Here is a 16,884-nt window from a genome sequence, read left to right as displayed (position 1 = left end):
TCATTGTACACTAGCGCAAGACACACTATACAGTAGTTAGCGCGAGGTATTTTATTATTCTTTCCAACTTATTTGTAATGAAGTTCAAATAAACAATGGGTAATTTAGTACTACTAAAGTCCTTGCGTTATTTAAAAGGTTTTTGTTTGAAGTTAGTGGTATATATTTTGGAATCCTAAAGTTATTGTATCGCCTTTCACTGTCAATGTGGAATACTGCAAAGGCCGATACTCCTTCTTTCAAACTTAATTGTTTCACTTTCTTTTCTTTCCATTTCAACGCAATATTTTACAATTTTTTTTAATTTAAAAGAGAATTCTGATCATTGTCTAAACTAAACTCCTGGCAAAACTATCATTTGCGTTGCTTGTTTAGATCTGCATAGTGCCTGAACCACTTGACTTAACGAATGTACTACTACCATCGTTAAGTTACAATAAAAACATTATTTCCTTTTTCCCACCATTTTGCCTCTAATTATTGTTAAAAATTATTTATTTCATGAATTAATATTAAAATAACGTCCATTATGGAAAAGGAAAAGCTTACAAATAGGACCAGTACTCACAAATTCAATGAAACTGACAGAGAAACAAATCACTCTAGAAGGCATCGTCACCACCACTCTAGGCATCGTGAGAGCAAGCATGGACGACATGATCGCAGTGAAAGGCCAAGCTCTAGAGAAGCAGGTGACCGAAGTAGGCATGAAAGATTTAGTAAAGAGCCATTGGAGGTAAAGAAACTTCCTGTTGAAAATGAATACTTTGACTCCAAATTCGCTTCTGCTTCTTCCATGCCATCCTCCAAAGACAATCCACAGAATAATGACTTTACTAATTCATTGCAAGGTTTGGATTTTGGTACGTTCGGTTCGCGTATACAAAGAGAACCTATTGACCGAAAGTCCAATAAGCCTGGTGAAATTTTTGTTGGTGCAACATTACAGAATGAGAGTTCGACGAGTACAGAACATAAAGATATAGAACAGCTTGAAACCGAAATTAATGAGTCAGGAATTAATTACAAAATTGGTGATAATGGCTCTCGATGGCGTATGATGAAGCTCAAACGCGTATTTGACATGGCTCAAGACCAACGACGCCCCGTTGAAGAAGTAGCTCTGGAACGTTATGGTTCATTGAAAGAATTTGATTTTGCCTTGGAAGAAAGAGATGAGTTAGAGCTTCGAAAACGAACTCGAAAAGTTCAGAAAGAAGTTCCTACTGGCGAATTATATGAAAAACGATGTGCTGATGAATTTAAGACTAGAAAAGATTCTGGTAATGGCGCTACATACTACAAAGTAATACCTGACCCTTCTGTAAATAAAGATACTCCCACTGAAAGCGATTTGAATAGATTAAAAGCTGATTTGTTACGTGCTCAACTTAAAAAGGATCCTAACTATGAGTCTTTAGAAAGGGAATATCAGAAAGCTTGTGATGACTTCGAAAACTCTTTACACCCTTCGGAAAATTCTAATTCGCAAGCAACCATACCATCAAAAAAAAGAAACTTCGACGATCCTACTATTGATGAGATGGTACAGGAAGAAAAATTGTTGAATAAACAACGGAAATACGGCCAGAATTATGAATACGCAAAGCAGATTGCAAAGGATAAAACTTATTCTAACAATCTGGATTATTTGGACGAAAATGCAGGGAAACTTTCTAATCGAATGAAGCGCGGAGACGTCAGTCTAGCTCAAATTAGTAGTGGTGGGGATCTTAAAAAAATTAATCATGTTTTGGACACTTGTCCTCTTTGCCTAAATTATGAAACACAACCTTTGGCACCAGTAATATCTTTAAGTCATCGTGCTTATGTTTCTTTACCAACTCAACCCGAATTAGCTAAATATCATTGTTTAATTGTTCCTACAGGACATCGGATAAATACCCTCAGCTGTGATGAGGATGAATGGGATGAAATCAGAGTATGTTAATATAGTAAAAGGAAATAACTAACAAACCTTTTTAGAATTTTATGAAATGCATCGCCCTAATGTTTGATTCCATGAATCTTGGTGTTATTTTTTATGAAAACGCGCCTTCACCACAAAGATATATGCACACAGCTATTGAGTGTATTCCAGTCTCTAAAAGGATCCTCTCACTTGCACCTGCTTACTTCCGTGAAGCTTTGTCTACTTCTGACGAGGAGTGGTCTCAACATCGAAAAATTATTGATACATTAGAAGGTTCGAAGAAGTATGGAAAATGGGCTTTTCGAAAAATGATGGTTAAGGGTATGTTTGGAAAATCGTAATCATTTATTTTACTAATGATTAGAATTGGGTTATTTTCATGTTTGGTTCAGTATTGATGGTGGCTACGGGCATGTCGTGGAAGACGAGAAGGCATGGGGGAGGCACGATCAAGTTCCTAGGCAGGTATTTGCCAGTATGCTAAACCTTCCTCCTGAAGTAATCAGAAGGAAAGGTTCTTGGACAGGTAAAAAAGATCCACGCGAAGATATGTTTCGCAGTCGTTTTGAAAAATTCGATTGGACCAAGGGATTAATTGATTAGTAATTACGAAAATCCTTTAATTCAAATAAAATTTTGTTTTTATTTTTGTATCTACATTCTTTAAGTAATATTCATTACTGATGATTTGTAAGATCTTTATTTTCATTAAGTGGTTACTCGCTATGCTACCTTATCTTTCTTTATTACTTGGTACCTGTCCATGTGCACACAGCTAATATACTGCTTCATATAAGCTAGAAGGGATGTCTTTTGAGCAAAAACAGCATGTAGCATCAGAAGACCAGGGCCATTTTAACACAGCGTATTCTCATGAAGAGTTTAACTTTCTTCAAAGCTCCCTAACTCGAAAGCTTGGACCTGAGTACGTTTCAAGAAGGTCAGGTCCTGGGGGTTTTTCAGTCAGTTATATTGAGTCTTGGAAAGCAATTGAGCTTGCGAACGAAATTTTTGGATTTAATGGGTGGTCTTCGTCGATACGCAGCATTAATGTTGACTTTATGGACGAAAATAAGGAAAATGGACGTATCAGTCTTGGCTTGAGCGTGATTGTTCGCGTGACAATCAAAGATGGTGCCTATCATGAAGATATTGGATACGGTTCTATTGATAATTGCCGTGGAAAGGCTTCAGCGTTTGAGAAATGCAAGAAAGAGGGCACTACAGATGCCTTAAAACGCGCTCTACGAAATTTTGGAAACAGTTTAGGAAATTGCATGTATGACAAATACTATCTTAGAGAAGTTGGAAAAATGAAACCACCCACTTATCACTTTGATAGCGGTGACTTGTTCCGTAAAACAGATCCTGCAGCGAGAGAGTCTTTCATAAAAAAACAGAAAACATTAAATAGCACGAGGACTGTTAACAATCAACCTCTGGTTAACAAGGGAGAACAATTAGCTCCTCGTAGAGCTGCAGAATTAAATGACGAACAGACAAGAGAAATTGAAATGTATGCAGACGAAGAGCTAGACAATATTTTTGTAGAGGATGATATAATTGCTCATTTAGCAGTAGCAGAGGACACAGCCCATCCTGCTGCTAATAACCACCATTCTGAAAAAGCTGGCACTCAAATAAATAACAAAGATAAAGGTTCACACAATTCAGCTAAACCAGTGCAGAGAAGCCACACCTATCCTGTCGCTGTTCCACAAAATACCAGTGATTCCGTTGGCAATGCTGTGACTGACACTTCCCCAAAAACGCTTTTCGACCCACTTAAGCCAAATACTGGTACACCTTCTCCAAAGTTTATTAGTGCACGGGCCGCAGCCGCAGCCGAAGGAGTTGTTTCAGCTCCCTTCACGAACAACTTTAATCCTCGTCTCGACAGCCCTTCTATTAGGAAAACCTCAATAATCGATCATTCTAAATCATTACCTGTACAGAGGGCATCGGTTTTACCTATAATTAAGCAATCTAGCCAAACAAGCCCGGTTTCTAACAACTCTATGATACGTGACTCTGAATCGATTATTAACGAAAGAAAAGAAAACATTGGACTTATTGGAGTTAAGCGTTCTTTACATGACTCAACGACTTCTCATAATAAAAGTGATCTTATGAGAACAAATTCTGATCCTCAGTCGGCAATGAGGTCGCGAGAAAACTACGATGCTACGGTGGATAAGAAAGCCAAAAAAGGATAAAAGTAATGAGGCAAAATGTGATGATTGGCAACTTGTTTTTTACCAAGTATTTTCTGTTTTATGACTAATGATTTGTTTAAACGGTAGATCTTGCGTTTACGCACTTACTACTACTAGATTGGATATCTCATTTTTTGGGGACTTTTATTAACCCAATTTTATCTATGTAATAATTGTCTGAATATTCAATTGCTATCCGGCAAAAGGCTGCCTGCCACCTTGATCCTCTTTCCGCCAATAATGCCGCCTTAAAGTTCGTAACAAATCTCCCATACCCAAAATTTTCATGAACCTTTCATACCACTAGTTGGGGCGAGACACTGTTTCTGATGTGAATTCGCTACTGTATCAGAATTCATAAGCTTTTATTTACGTTTTACTAGCAACAATTTTGCATATTGGTAGCCACTTCTATTACTTCTAATAAGCGAAAACTCTTTTACAACGCAATTCAAGATAACCTCTATGCAAAAGCTTAGTATCCGCTATTACACTTTATCGCGGAAGTCGTTTCCGCCCTTTAGTGATAATTCCGTTACCTAGTTTACCGTACCCAACAAGATTTGCTAAATTCATATATGTAGCTCGCTTCCCACGTTACGTTGGCATTTTAGCAGGTACCAACTATAAGAGGAACTTGGAAATTCTTAAAAAGGGAATCGTTTTGACCATTGCAATTGAAAATTCGTTTGTTTGATATTTTGTTGAAATTACAAATCTAGGTATTGTTTATTTTATTAAGAACAATTAGAAATATTGCTCAATGTCGACCGTCAAAACGTTCTCTTCGACGGAAACCGAAGGGTTTAAAAAGCGATTGCTTAGTCGCAGACATTCATCCTACCAAGTGAGAGATGAGGAAGATGATGTTTTAGAAGAATTTATTGTTTTAAAGCTTGACCTTTTTTTGACACGCCTTAATCATCGGATGAAAAGGCTTGAAGAGTTGGGTTTGCCAAACCGGAAAGATGCGGCTGCTGCAACTTACCAGTTCTTGGCAAATCTTCAAGCTTCCTTTCTTGGAACTACCATCCTAGGAAAGACCCAGGTTTCGTTTATCCTTCGTCGAATCGAAGAAACATACAATGATGTTTTAAGTGCCTGTGATACGTTTCCCGCCAAAGCGCAAAAGGCCTTGACGTTCTTAGAGCATCATCTACGTGATTTAGAGGATTATGCTGAGAAATCCAAAAACAATGTGGAGACTTTGATGACCGACATCAAAGACGTTGTTGAGCACGCCGCCAAATTGGGCGCACAACGATTAATCACACTAGAAGAATTGCCAGTTCAGTGGCATAACAATCCCTATATCATTAGAGGATATCGTTTTTACACGAGTAAACGAAAATGCTTTCGATCCATCCTTTCTTGGCACAATGAAACTTTCAATATATGGACACATCTTTCTGCTTTTATTGTGTTTTTCGCCGTCTTAGCCTACTTTTATCCTTCTTCCTCATCCTGGGTTTCTTCTAACGTCTCCAATCGTATAGTCCGTATTTTCTTCTTACTTTCTGCAATGAAGTGTTTGGGATGTTCGGTTATTTGGCATACATTTTCAAGTCTTTCTAACTACAAGCACATGCGTTGTGCTGCTTGCATGGATTATGTTGGCATTTCGGCACTGATAGCTGCTTCTATTATATCTGTCGAATACCATGCATTCGTATGCCAAGGTCCGTTAAGATTTATATTTATCGCTTTCACCGGTACCCTGGGCCTCATTGGTATTTATACCCCTTGGAAAAAGTGGTTTAATGAGTACAAATATCGTTCTGTTAAGATCTTCTTCTTTGTGGGGCTAGCCTGTAGTGGTTTAATACCCATGATAACAATGTTTTACATTAAGGGCACTCGGCGCACGGTTAAGTATTTGGATCCAGTTTTCAAATCCATTTTCAGTTACATCATTGGAGTGCTTTTTTACGGGTTGCACATACCAGAAAGATTTCTTCCTGGAAAATTCGATATCATTGGCAATAGTCACCAAATATGGCATATAGCTATCATTGTTGGTGTAGCTTTTCATTATACCGGAGTCAAACGCTTTGAAACAGATTATGAGGCATTTTCATGCGGCGTGCTGTAATTATTTGAATTGTCCGTGGCATACTTTTCCATCTTGTCTCCAATATTGTTTTTGTTGTTTTTCGTTCACTTACCCCTTGCGTTAAATTGATCGGTGTTTTTGACATAACTGACACTGTTGTGACATTCTTAATACTTTAACTTCTTTCTTTTGTTTTACCCATATAATATTCGGACATGACCGCCTTTTGCAATAATTAGTAAGCAAAACTTTGGTTCAATTTTTAAATTGTTTGCACACTTGTCTCAAGGCCCAGAGGGCATTGATATTCTCTAGGGCTAAACTTTAAATGAGCAAGATACTATGGTTTTGCTATCTCAATTTGTTCTTGTTCTTTTTTTCTTTTTATTTTTTTGAATTATTTCTCAATAGTTTGAAACTATTAATCATTAACATAAAATAATACTTTAGACATTGTTTATACACATAATGAAGACAGCGAACATAAATTGATATATTTCTTATTGTCTAATCTATCAAAAAGTTTGAACTGAAATATCAAAATATGTGGAATTTGTTTGAGCTATCATTGCCAAGGCGTACCCCGCCAAATGAATATGCAATTTTTAAGCTTTATTAGTCGCAAATGTGCAAAGTATAGTAGTATTAAACAAAACATTAACGTTAGTAATAATGAAAGTAAATGAAAGCAGCGTATAATACTCAAAATGTCGCTCTAATGGGAAGAGTTTGGAGAACCCCAAAAAAGCAGTCACGATATCACCGACAACTTTTACCTACGGAAATCCTACCTGTGCACAGCAAGTTACGAGAGTCGTCCAAAAATGGTATGTGCATGCTTTTAAATTGTTGTAACATTTACTGACTTAGTATTAGCCTCGTCAGGTTACCGATATCAAGCTCTTTTTACAGCTTGCCCATAGAGGCGATGCAACCTCTGCTCGCGTGAAGAAGAACCAAAACAAAGCTGTTAAGTTCAAGCTTCGTTGCTCCAGATATCTTTACACTTTGGTTGTTGCTGATGCAAAGAAAGCCGAGAAGCTTCGTCAATCACTTCCTCCTGGTAAGTTTGTAAACATCCTGATTGCTTGTTGTCTTATGTTCAGGAAAATATTGTTGTTAATTTAAATGTTTTACTAATTGATTATAGCTCTTACTGTTACCGAGGTTGGTAAGAAAGCTTAGATGTTAGTGAATAAACGACCGGTTTAGGAAACTTGCTTTGAGCTAAAAAAAAAATTGCAAAAGGATCCAGTTACTTGAAAGTAGTGTATATTTTATTTAATGAGAGTTCGTATAATGTAGACGTAAATATTAGTTAATTATTCGATTAATTAACAGTCAGTGCTTCTTTACTGGAAAAACACTTTACAGCGTATAAGTAAATGGACGTCTTATAACTATAAACGACATGTAATTCTTAAAATGAGTTAGTCGAAAAACAAAATCGGTCGTTGTATGTGTAAGAATTGGTTATATGGAACAGCATCTGCTTTTCATCAATTATGCAGCATAAATTAAAAAAATAGTTGCGCGGCCAGGTTTCGATCCTGGGACCTACGGGTTATGAGCCCGTCGGAGTTCCACTCTCCTACCGCGCACAAATACCGTCACCAGCAGGATTTGAACCTGCGCGGGCAGAGCCCATTAGATGCCACGAATGTAGGAATTCGAGTCTAACTCCTTAACCACTCGGACATAGTGACTTATCTGACACTCATTGTAAATTAATATATATATAGGCATTTTGTTTAGTTAAAGGTACTTAAGTAATTAGTATAAACGAACCAATTTTATAATCAGGAAGTTAAGTGAATGGTAGCACATGTCGTAAAAATTGTGAATTTTTATTGAATAATATTTTAAATACAAGCCTTTCTAGACTAGGTATACTCATAAACATATGAGCAAAAGGATAGAGGAGATTACATTGCATCTTCTACAAATTTATTTATTGCCCTTTACTGAAAAATTAAATAATGAGTACTAAATGATAAAAAGCGCTCAGTACAAGAAAGATTGCAAAAATATTGCATTCTTCATGAATTAAAGTTGCATATAAGGCATATTGAAAGTAATAGTACTAAAACAGCAGTTAGCGAAAATTAATAGAATTATATTCGCAAGACAATTGTGACATTAAATTAAAAAATTGTAGAATTTTTACTATCCTCTTTAACGCCATGAGCCTTTATAAAAAGGTTAAATTAGTTTTAACATTCTTTTTTTGAGTAAGAGTTTACAATTTATCAAAACCTGTGTTATTATATTCATTAGTTTCAATTTATTAGCATCTAGAGAAAAATCAATTGGCAGTTACATTGTTGGAATTTATGAAGAAAAAGAATCTACAACGGAGAATAAGTTGCTGATCGCTTTCCCTAAAATTGTATATTTTGCTGAGCTTATTTTGACATTTCGTTGAAGTTTTCTCTAATTCGCATTCATTTTAAGTAAAACAATGAGAAATAAAATTACAAAAAATACAAATTAAAATACAATTTTTAGCTATAATTATAGACGATGCCCTTGTATCCCATTCTGTCTCGCTTGCCCCTACTTTTTATCTTTTATATACCATAATGAACGCTGCCGCTACTAACCATACCCCGATTTTACATTTCGGACTCCCAAGGACGTACAAAATAGAAAACTATAGAAAAAAATAATCAGAAAATAGCATGTCATCTCTTTGTAAAACGCGTTTGCAAGAAGAAAGGAAACAATGGAGAAGAGATCATCCATTTGTATGTAAATTTTAGTAAACTTGAAGAAATCACTAACAACTTCTCTTACTTAGGGATTCTATGCAAAACCTTGTAAATCATCTGATGGAGGACTCGATTTAATGAATTGGAAGGTTGGAATTCCCGGAAAACCGAAAACGTCTTGGGAAGGCGGTTTATACAAACTCACAATGGCTTTTCCTGAAGGTATGTATTCCAAATGAATATCAGATATTTTTCTTCAAAGCCTTTAATTTGCGCTCCTTAGCTTGGAATTTTGTTTAGACATTCACTACTTTTTTGTTCAAACTGAATTTTAGCTTTATCCTCACGATAAAACATGTCGATATGCATTTCCTTTTAGCTAATCAAAAGTTCACGGCTTTTCGTTTTATTATTTACAAAACATTTACTAACTGCAATCACAGAATATCCAACTCGTCCCCCCAAATGTAAGCATATAACTACGATTTTTTGCTAATGCTTTTGTACAGGTAGGTTTACTCCACCGTTATTTCATCCAAACGTTTATCCTTCTGGCACCGTTTGTCTCTCAATACTTAATGAAGAAGAAGGCTGGAAACCGGCAATTACAATTAAGCAGGTAAGAATTCAAATCAATTTCTTAATCTCCAGGTTTTAACCATTTCTAGATTTTGCTGGGTATTCAGGATCTTTTAGATGATCCTAATATTGCCTCTCCCGCTCAAACAGAAGCATATACAATGTTCAAGTAAGTATCATAACTACTGTTTCCACAACCATCAAATATAATTAACCTCGTTTAGAAAGGATAAAGTCGAGTACGAAAAACGAGTTCGTGCTCAGGCTCGTGAAAATGCTCCATAAACTGACTGGTACTTTTTCTTATTTTTTATTGTTTAATATTATTTTTCCTGATGTGTATATTTCTTTGCTTGACTAGTTGAGATAAAATCTCAATCTTATTAGCGGTTTCACAAGTCGGTTGCTTTTTGTTTGTTAGGATAAAAGATTGATACAAGATAATACCACTAATTATTTAAATATGTTTTTTTTAAAAAGTTCATTAAATCAACCACGTCTTAAGTGATAGAATTTACCTCGACAAATTCCTTTAAATCAATTAGAAAGTAAACTATAATTTAATAATTGTATGCCCTCAAAAAATGGTCACTATTTAAATATAGTGTTTTTTTTTTACAACTAAGACAGTAGAATGTACTTTAATAAGCACAATCAAGGTTTCAGAACATTAAGCAACCAAAAATAGTATTTTAATGATCAACAATAAACATTCTTTTTAGTAATGCTCAAACGCTATCTACTGTGGGTGCGATTGATCACCGCTGACACCATGCATTTGAGCATAAATTTGCTGTTGATAATATTGTACATACGCATTGTATCCTCCATAAGCTGCGTACGGATCTACTCCTGGAGTAGTTAAACCAGGCGTACCAGTCCCTGGTGCTTCTGTACCAGGAGCACTAACTCCAGGAGCACCAAACATAGTAGGCATACCCTGTAAAGGCATAGAAGAAGTCGTCGGTACTGCAATAGATGAAGTGACACCAGGAGGCATTGCCATAGCTTCCATTCCTGGAACAGCTGGAATAGATGGTACGGGTAACGATGGTGTTACTAATGGTGCAGGGGAAGCATTAGTTGGTTGAGTTTTTTCTTGTCGTGAGTCTCGTGCGGAGAATGCCTGATTCCGGTTTGGTGGATTGTAGGCACGATTTCCTTGATTTTGATCACGATCTTTTGGTTGTGACTTCCAAGCTTTATACTGTTGGTGGACACTGGCTATTAAATCCTCGCATAAAACCTTAGCTCTTTGGATGGCATTAGGATCGTGACTCATGATGCACAAATGTATAGGTTCGTCTGATTCGCGGTTTGTCGATGGCTCTATGAAAGCAGAACCTTGCCCTTTAATCTGAACACGGGTGCGAGTTTCCTGTTGTATATGCTTTACATATGCTCCCTGTGGGCCAACAATTGCTTGACGTAAATGAAATCCACGACTTGGAGTTAAATTAATATATACTTTTTCTTCTAGCCACTTTCGTCGCGGTTGACCGTTTTCCCCATTACCATTGCCATGCGTTGAAAAATTACGAGGCGAGTTAGAGTTATTCCTTTCATTATCTTCTCGGCGGCGAAATCTTCGCTCGTCGATTAAAGGACCCATGTCTTTATTAATCCAAGATTCAATTTCCTGCAGGGCAACCGTTAGATCTTTCCTGTTATGCGATACTATGTGGAGATAGAGTGGAGGATCCTTGTCAGTAGCTAAAGCTTTATTTGGATAATATCGTCCTTTGGAAAATAATTGCACGCCACTTTTATTCTCGATCTCAGAAAGGGTTGAGGCACGCACCAAAATGTAGCGATTACGCACATTGTTAATTTCAACATCCTGCATAAAGACACCGTCCCCTTCTATAACCTTGCTAGTAATATCGGCCATAGACGGAGGAATATCAACTGCGGGTCCCTCAGAACTTGGAGGAAGTGGAGGAGCAGGTGCACTTGGAGGTGACGCAGATGTCGTTGAGGTTATCCCTTCTGAATGATCATATGAAGTCCTGCTGGACGTTGCTTTTGTACTTTGTAATGATTCGGCGATCCGTCTGGCGGCAGCAGCTGCTGCCTCAGCTCCATTGTTTGTCGGTTCTTCGATTGGCGGATGCGCTGGGGCAAAACCTGATGAAGAAGATTTCCATCTTGAATCTCTAGCAGGACTTCGACTTCGAGAACGCTCTTGAAGGTGTTCTTCTTTGCGATAATATCTTGATTCTCGGGGTGCCTCATTGCCCGACCGCTGTGAATCTCTTCTACTATACGAATCCTCCGTAAACCTAGATCGTCTATCCCGAGAATAATTATCTTCCCGTTGGGAATTTTGTCTTGAATCAGACATGAAACTTAACTTTAGCTATATACGCAAACTGTGTGGACATAGTAGAAGTAGTGCTTATACGAAAAAGTCAAAGAAGGAGGTTGAACGAAGCACGTTATATAATAATTTTTTAAGACAAATGTATGGTGGATGTTTTACATGTTTGAGCAAATGGCAATTTCATATATATATATATATTTATTTATTTGTTTGTTTATTTATCTATTTATAATACATGCAGTCAGCAAAGGCTTAAATTACCTATTTGTACTGCTCTGAAAACAAATTCTATCAGAAGAATAAACTCAATTATAGTGACAAGTTTTTCAATAAAGCATTTCCCACATTCGTAATCGCCTTAGAAAACTGTGAACAACCTCAATTACATCCTTGCCATATACTGTAGAAGGATCCACATTCTTTGCTAAGACATTATCTTCATGATAGCGAGCTTCGTTCCGTGTCATAGCTACAAGATTGGTGTGATCAAAAGGTAATTGTGGGTTCCATCGAACAACAGTGACTTTTTGAGACTCATGCGGGGGAAGAGCGCTTCTACCAACGTAAACCTCCTCAATGATATATGACATCTCAGATGCATTAAAAGTTTTATCTAGGTTTACTCCAGCTTTGCGAGCTTCAGCATGTAAACGTTTAACAGCCTCTTCGTATAAGCGAGGACGCGTCATGGTAGAAATGGGATCCATAGGGTATTTAGCAATAGAAGTCAAAACATAAGTAGCAATTGTAAGTCCAAAAATACCAGGCATAGGTCCTATTACAGGAAGAATACGAGCACGGAATTCGGGTAAAGCACTCAACTCATCAACGTCTCCTTTTTCAAACTCTTCCTCAGAGAGAGGTAACAAACTTGCTTTTCTAGGATCTGGTTTTTCAGTAGAAAATACGACAGGAATACCTTCCATAATACCAAGGAGACGCAACCTACGACGAGTAGCTCTTGATAAAGGATCTTCAGAAGTAGCTGATATATCTGCTATGTTAACACGAGTCGGATCAGATTTGCATGCAGACCCGGTAGAAGCAATTACGGGAAGTTTGTGGTTGTAGCAATAACTTAATAAATCAACTTTAGTTTGGATGTTATCTATAGCGTCGATTACAAAATCAGGATTGCCAGACAAAAGATCGTCGGCGGAGTCGGGATTGAAAAGTGCGTTACGAGCATCTACTTCAATCCAAGGGGCAAATTTTTTAATCGCCTTTTTTATAGCAAGAGTCTTTGGAGTACCAACATCTTGCAACGTGGCTATGGAATGACGATTTAGGCTACTAAGAGATACTTGATCAAAATCGACAATTCTAATTTTTTGCACACCAGAGCGTGCAAGCATATTAATCACCCAGCTTCCAACACCACCACAGCCTACGACGATAACAAAAGAGTTGCGCAGACGCTCCATACCGTCTTCTCCAAAAAATGCATAATTTCGAGCCAGCTGTTCACGTATCAGATTTTCATCGTACGGAACGCCTTTGCTTATTCCTTCATCCTCTTCCCCAGCATCATAAATTTCTATAGGTACACCAGAAGAAGAAAGTTGAATACTTTTACCAGCTTCAGGAACAATCATCGACTGTAAGCGACGAATTGAGCGATGTTTACGAAACTCCAACGTTCCAAGGATTACGCATGCTGTCGTTACAGAAGAGGAGACAGCAATCCAAAAGGATTTATACGTTATCCACGAAGGGACTTTGAAACCTGCCATAATGCTAGTAAAATCAAATAGAAAGAAAACTTCGACTTGCAGCGTTTCCATTTTCTTTAAGTGACAAGTTGCCTTAACATTAGTGCAATCGGTCTTTGCAACAGTAATTGCAGCCTATAATGATTAAGGTATTAGAAAACGGCATTTACATTATTCAATTTAATGAAATAAAAACAAGTCGTGTTTGTCTCTATGCTGATAAATTCAAAAGCTGGAATATTTGGTATATGTACGAGAACCTATATTAAAAACTTGTAATTCAATTCTTTTTTTACTATAAGTTCTCGTACATACAATTAGTCTGTGTATGTATCGGTTTATGCCGTATAGGAATTTCATCAAAACGTAAATAAATGAATTAGGAGGAGACTGGATGACTAACAAAAACTTTTAAACTTATCTGACTTGTTTCAATAATTAAAAACAAGTGTATATACCATTTTTTTATCCTAGCATGCATGGATAATAAAAGAAATCTGTGTTAGTATTTGTTTACTTTATTTTTACTTTTTTTTTTAAATTTTGTCAAATTTCGATACTCCAATGTTCAGTAATTAAAAAAAAAGCAGTATGACAAATATGATTTTTCTATATAATATTTCGGACAAGGTACTAAAATGAAGAATTAGAAACAGACGTTAGATGATGAAACGTTTTACCATTATTCTAGTAATGCCTAGGACTTAAAAGAGCAATAACTCAATTGGTATTAACTTATATATCTAAATATCTACATATAGGTGTGTATTTGTCGAACGTGGCTGAATTAAGTTAGATATAAACATTTTTAGAATATTAGACTTTGCCCACTGCAAACGAGTAAACATATTTTATTTACACTTTAACTGCCTAATTCATAAGCACAAAAAATTTTTTCCAGTAGTATACCATTAAAGAGAAGCACGTAGAAGAAGCTAAAAATAAAACTTAATAAATATTTGTTCACTTTTAATTAGTTTTTCGTTTTTCTTTTATTTACGTTGATTAATGATAGTACTTTTAGTGTATACGGTAAATAACGCAGTCTTGTGCGGATAAATCTTACCATTAGCACAACACGATCTTTCGGAATCGAAACAAGTAGTAGAGGTTTACTAATTGAGGATTTTTTTAGAATAATACTATCTATTACTGGTTTCCGACTTTTGGAAGAAATTACTTACAATTCGGTTGGATTCGTTGAAAACAGTTGCTATAGTATTCCAGGAAAATTCTTGAATTGTTGGGCCTTTAGACATCGTCTATTTGGCCAAAACCTATCACTCGATAGTCAAGATTGAAAATCTAGGCGACTTGTATCCATTCAAGTTCAGAAGTTATTGTAAACTATTTAAAAGTTGAAAACATTCAATTCAACTATCCAAAACGATTTTTGCTAGGAGATTTATACATAACTGAATACCCTTTCATTTTGTATACGACGTAAGTTATATTATTTTTCTCTTTGGGCTTATTATGTTTAAACGTTGCTCTGTTTATTGTTTGTCATTACTTAATTGATTAACGGCTGAACTTAAACTAAAATTTTAATCCATTGTTGAAAATTGATGAGCCTTAACGTGCTATTTCTCTAGGCTTCTAGCAATTTGCCACATGGATCTGTCTGTTAAAAAAATGCTCTATTTTATGTTTTTGAAAATCTCATTTTTTTATTTTTTTAAAAGCTTTTCGCTAACGCTCATAGACTCCTTGGTGTACTAAGATTTTCTTTACTATTCCCAAAGCCACTCTTCTATAATGAGTAACCGAAAAGCTGATGAAAAACATCATATGTCTTCATCTTCTTTGACAAACGATCGCTCCTACATTCGTAACCTTTCAAACAGAAAAACAAGCATCTCCCGAAAAGTCCCCATTACCAGAACTCTTGAAGATCCCAGCAATTTTGTTGCAAAGGATGGAACAAAATTAGTGCAAGCCCCACTGTTTCTGCTTGTCTGGCAAAAAGAAATTTGCCTTTCTATTATAGCGATTTGTTTCGCCTGTTTGCTTTCTCCTTCCTTACGGCCCTATGCGGAGCCATTTATTTTTCTTTCATATAAACAACCCGATGGCTCTTACGGTAAAGGCCCAAAAGATGCCTGCTTTCCCATATTTTGGGTTATAGTGTTCACGGCGTTTCGTGTCATTGTCATGGACTACGTATTCCGGCCCTTCGTATTAAATTGGGGAGTTCGTAATCGCAAGGTGATAATACGATTTTGTGAACAAGGCTACAGTTTTTTTTACTACCTTTGTTTTTGGTTCCTGGGTCTATATATATATCGCAGTAGTAACTACTGGAGCAATGAGGAGAAACTTTTTGAAGATTATCCTCAGTATTACATGAGTCCTTTGTTCAAAGCTTACTATTTGATTCAGCTAGGGTTCTGGCTTCAACAAATCCTTGTCCTTCATTTAGAACAAAGAAGGGCCGATCATTGGCAAATGTTTGCTCACCATATAGTCACTTGTGCATTGATTATTTTGAGTTATGGATTTAACTTTTTGCGTGTCGGAAATGCCATTTTGTATATATTTGATCTCTCTGATTACATTCTTTCCGGTGGTAAGATGTTAAAGTACCTTGGGTTTGGGAAAATTTGTGATTATCTTTTCGGTATTTTCGTGGCTAGCTGGGTGTATTCTAGGCATTATCTTTTTTCCAAAATTTTGCGTGTTGTTGTAACTAATGCTCCTGAAATCATTGGTGGCTTTCACCTAGACGTTCCCAATGGTTATATTTTTAACAAACCTATATATATAGCATTTATCATCCTCCTCTTTACTTTACAATTGTTAATTTACATATGGTTTGGTATGATTGTAAAGGTCGCTTATCGTGTTTTTTCTGGAGAAGAAGCTACTGACAGTCGTTCTGATGATGAGGGCGAAGACGAGGAGGCGAGTTCAACGAATGAGGATAAATAACATTTATGTTTATACATTTTCCTGTCTCTCTTTTTCAAATTGGGTATTGCTGTTGTGTGGGAGGTAATTCAGAAAGCATATCTACTAAACAAAAAAAAGGCTGTGCCATAGAAATGATTTTATTCTGCTTTTGTTCATCCAGTATAAACCATTTCATTCTATAAAACGGTTTTGAGTTAACTTACTGTGGGTTAGTTGCATTCAGGCGTTTCGTTTGATTGGTTTCCTTATGAGCTAGTTGGTTCAATATTTTTAACAAAATCTTAAAGTGGCATTGTTCGCTGTGTTGAGTTATTAATATTCACGTATTGAATTCCTTTAAGCGTGCCAATATAGTGAGTAAAAATTTTAATAATACATCAGTTTTAATTTAATTATTTAATGTTCGAATAAAATTTATTCACTTACCTCGTGCTCAGCATTGTA

At 36.3% G+C, this 16,884-nt stretch overlaps 8 protein-coding genes, 12 long non-coding RNA genes and 2 other non-coding genes across 22 annotated transcripts; 9 read left to right on the top strand and 13 right to left on the bottom strand.

The window, feature by feature from the left end:
* Window positions 1–460: 460 nt before the first annotated feature.
* On the bottom strand, window positions 461–2,628 carry SPOM_SPNCRNA.712. Its single transcript, NR_151082.1, has one exon. It is a non-coding gene; the product is annotated as a non-coding RNA (long non-coding RNA).
* On the top strand, window positions 470–2,592 carry cwf19. Its single transcript, NM_001018604.3, has 3 exons — window positions 470–1,942; window positions 1,987–2,254; window positions 2,298–2,592. The coding sequence occupies exons 1-3, from the start codon at window positions 530–532 to the stop codon at window positions 2,534–2,536; spliced, it is 1,920 nt and encodes a 639-aa protein (NP_593208.1). The 5' UTR covers window positions 470–529; the 3' UTR covers window positions 2,537–2,592.
* Window positions 2,614–4,286, bottom strand: SPOM_SPNCRNA.711. The gene has a single exon (NR_151081.1). It is a non-coding gene; the product is annotated as a non-coding RNA (long non-coding RNA).
* On the top strand, window positions 2,714–4,788 carry rad52 (DNA recombination mediator Rad52 (previously Rad22)). Its single transcript, NM_001018603.3, has one exon. It carries the CDS (start codon window positions 2,740–2,742, stop codon window positions 4,147–4,149), a length of 1,410 nt encoding a protein of 469 aa, NP_593207.1. The 5' UTR covers window positions 2,714–2,739; the 3' UTR covers window positions 4,150–4,788.
* On the bottom strand, window positions 4,329–4,530 carry SPOM_SPNCRNA.2482. Its single transcript, NR_191850.1, has one exon. It is a non-coding gene; the product is annotated as a non-coding RNA (long non-coding RNA).
* izh3 (hemolysin-III family protein) lies at window positions 4,762–6,828 on the top strand. Its single transcript, NM_001018602.3, has one exon. The coding sequence runs from the start codon at window positions 4,913–4,915 to the stop codon at window positions 6,239–6,241; it is 1,329 nt and encodes a 442-aa protein (NP_593206.1). The 5' UTR covers window positions 4,762–4,912; the 3' UTR covers window positions 6,242–6,828.
* SPOM_SPNCRNA.2481 lies at window positions 4,884–6,691 on the bottom strand. The gene has a single exon (NR_191849.1). It is a non-coding gene; the product is annotated as a non-coding RNA (long non-coding RNA).
* Window positions 6,693–6,902, bottom strand: SPOM_SPNCRNA.2480. The gene has a single exon (NR_191848.1). It is a non-coding gene; the product is annotated as a non-coding RNA (long non-coding RNA).
* Window positions 6,903–6,997: 95 nt separating this feature from the next.
* On the top strand, window positions 6,998–7,513 carry rpl3802 (60S ribosomal protein eL38). Its single transcript, NM_001018601.3, has 3 exons — window positions 6,998–7,029; window positions 7,079–7,265; window positions 7,353–7,513. Exons 1-3 carry the CDS (start codon window positions 7,027–7,029, stop codon window positions 7,385–7,387), a joined length of 225 nt encoding a protein of 74 aa, NP_593205.1. The 5' UTR covers window positions 6,998–7,026; the 3' UTR covers window positions 7,388–7,513.
* A 217-nt stretch (window positions 7,514–7,730) lies between these two features.
* On the top strand, window positions 7,731–7,937 carry SPOM_SPNCRNA.2479. The gene has a single exon (NR_191847.1). It is a non-coding gene; the product is annotated as a non-coding RNA (long non-coding RNA).
* Window positions 7,732–7,803, bottom strand: SPOM_SPATRNAMET.01. The gene has a single exon. It is a non-coding gene; the product is annotated as a tRNA-Met (tRNA).
* Window positions 7,811–7,908, bottom strand: SPOM_SPATRNASER.01. Its single transcript is given in 2 exon segments — window positions 7,811–7,855; window positions 7,872–7,908. It is a non-coding gene; the product is annotated as a tRNA-Ser (tRNA).
* Window positions 7,938–8,505: 568 nt separating the features above from the next.
* On the bottom strand, window positions 8,506–8,848 carry SPOM_SPNCRNA.2478. The gene has a single exon (NR_191846.1). It is a non-coding gene; the product is annotated as a non-coding RNA (long non-coding RNA).
* Window positions 8,803–10,015, top strand: hus5 (small ubiquitin-like modifier-conjugating enzyme Hus5). The gene is made up of 6 exons (NM_001018600.3): window positions 8,803–8,949; window positions 9,003–9,135; window positions 9,357–9,380; window positions 9,423–9,532; window positions 9,582–9,661; window positions 9,717–10,015. The coding sequence occupies exons 1-6, from the start codon at window positions 8,884–8,886 to the stop codon at window positions 9,775–9,777; spliced, it is 474 nt and encodes a 157-aa protein (NP_593204.1). The 5' UTR covers window positions 8,803–8,883; the 3' UTR covers window positions 9,778–10,015.
* Window positions 9,898–11,889, bottom strand: SPOM_SPAC30D11.14C (RNA-binding protein). Its single transcript, NM_001018599.3, has one exon. The coding sequence runs from the start codon at window positions 11,834–11,836 to the stop codon at window positions 10,232–10,234; it is 1,605 nt and encodes a 534-aa protein (NP_593203.1). The 5' UTR covers window positions 11,837–11,889; the 3' UTR covers window positions 9,898–10,231.
* Window positions 11,384–11,955, top strand: SPOM_SPNCRNA.2477. Its single transcript, NR_191845.1, has one exon. It is a non-coding gene; the product is annotated as a non-coding RNA (long non-coding RNA).
* An 18-nt stretch (window positions 11,956–11,973) lies between these two features.
* tcd1 (Moeb/ThiF domain-containing protein) lies at window positions 11,974–13,554 on the bottom strand. The gene has a single exon (NM_001018598.3). The coding sequence runs from the start codon at window positions 13,546–13,548 to the stop codon at window positions 12,142–12,144; it is 1,407 nt and encodes a 468-aa protein (NP_593202.2). The 5' UTR covers window positions 13,549–13,554; the 3' UTR covers window positions 11,974–12,141.
* SPOM_SPNCRNA.2476 lies at window positions 12,462–13,968 on the top strand. The gene has a single exon (NR_191844.1). It is a non-coding gene; the product is annotated as a non-coding RNA (long non-coding RNA).
* Window positions 13,969–14,138: 170 nt separating this feature from the next.
* On the bottom strand, window positions 14,139–14,439 carry SPOM_SPNCRNA.2475. Its single transcript, NR_191843.1, has one exon. It is a non-coding gene; the product is annotated as a non-coding RNA (long non-coding RNA).
* Window positions 14,440–14,597: 158 nt separating this feature from the next.
* On the top strand, window positions 14,598–16,834 carry lag1 (sphingosine N-acyltransferase Lag1). Its single transcript, NM_001356001.2, has 2 exons — window positions 14,598–14,970; window positions 15,233–16,834. Exon 2 carries the CDS (start codon window positions 15,286–15,288, stop codon window positions 16,456–16,458), a length of 1,173 nt encoding a protein of 390 aa, NP_001342862.1. The 5' UTR covers window positions 14,598–14,970; window positions 15,233–15,285; the 3' UTR covers window positions 16,459–16,834.
* SPOM_SPNCRNA.2474 lies at window positions 14,694–14,975 on the bottom strand. Its single transcript, NR_191842.1, has one exon. It is a non-coding gene; the product is annotated as a non-coding RNA (long non-coding RNA).
* On the bottom strand, window positions 16,394–16,758 carry SPOM_SPNCRNA.2473. The gene has a single exon (NR_191841.1). It is a non-coding gene; the product is annotated as a non-coding RNA (long non-coding RNA).
* Window positions 16,835–16,884: the final 50 nt, after the last annotated feature.

Source organism: Schizosaccharomyces pombe (genome assembly GCF_000002945.2).
Source record: "Schizosaccharomyces pombe strain 972h- genome assembly, chromosome: I".
NCBI lineage: Eukaryota > Fungi > Ascomycota > Schizosaccharomycetes > Schizosaccharomycetales > Schizosaccharomycetaceae > Schizosaccharomyces > Schizosaccharomyces pombe.
Note: the sequence above shows the minus strand (reverse complement) of the source record. Positions and strands in the feature narration are given on the sequence as shown.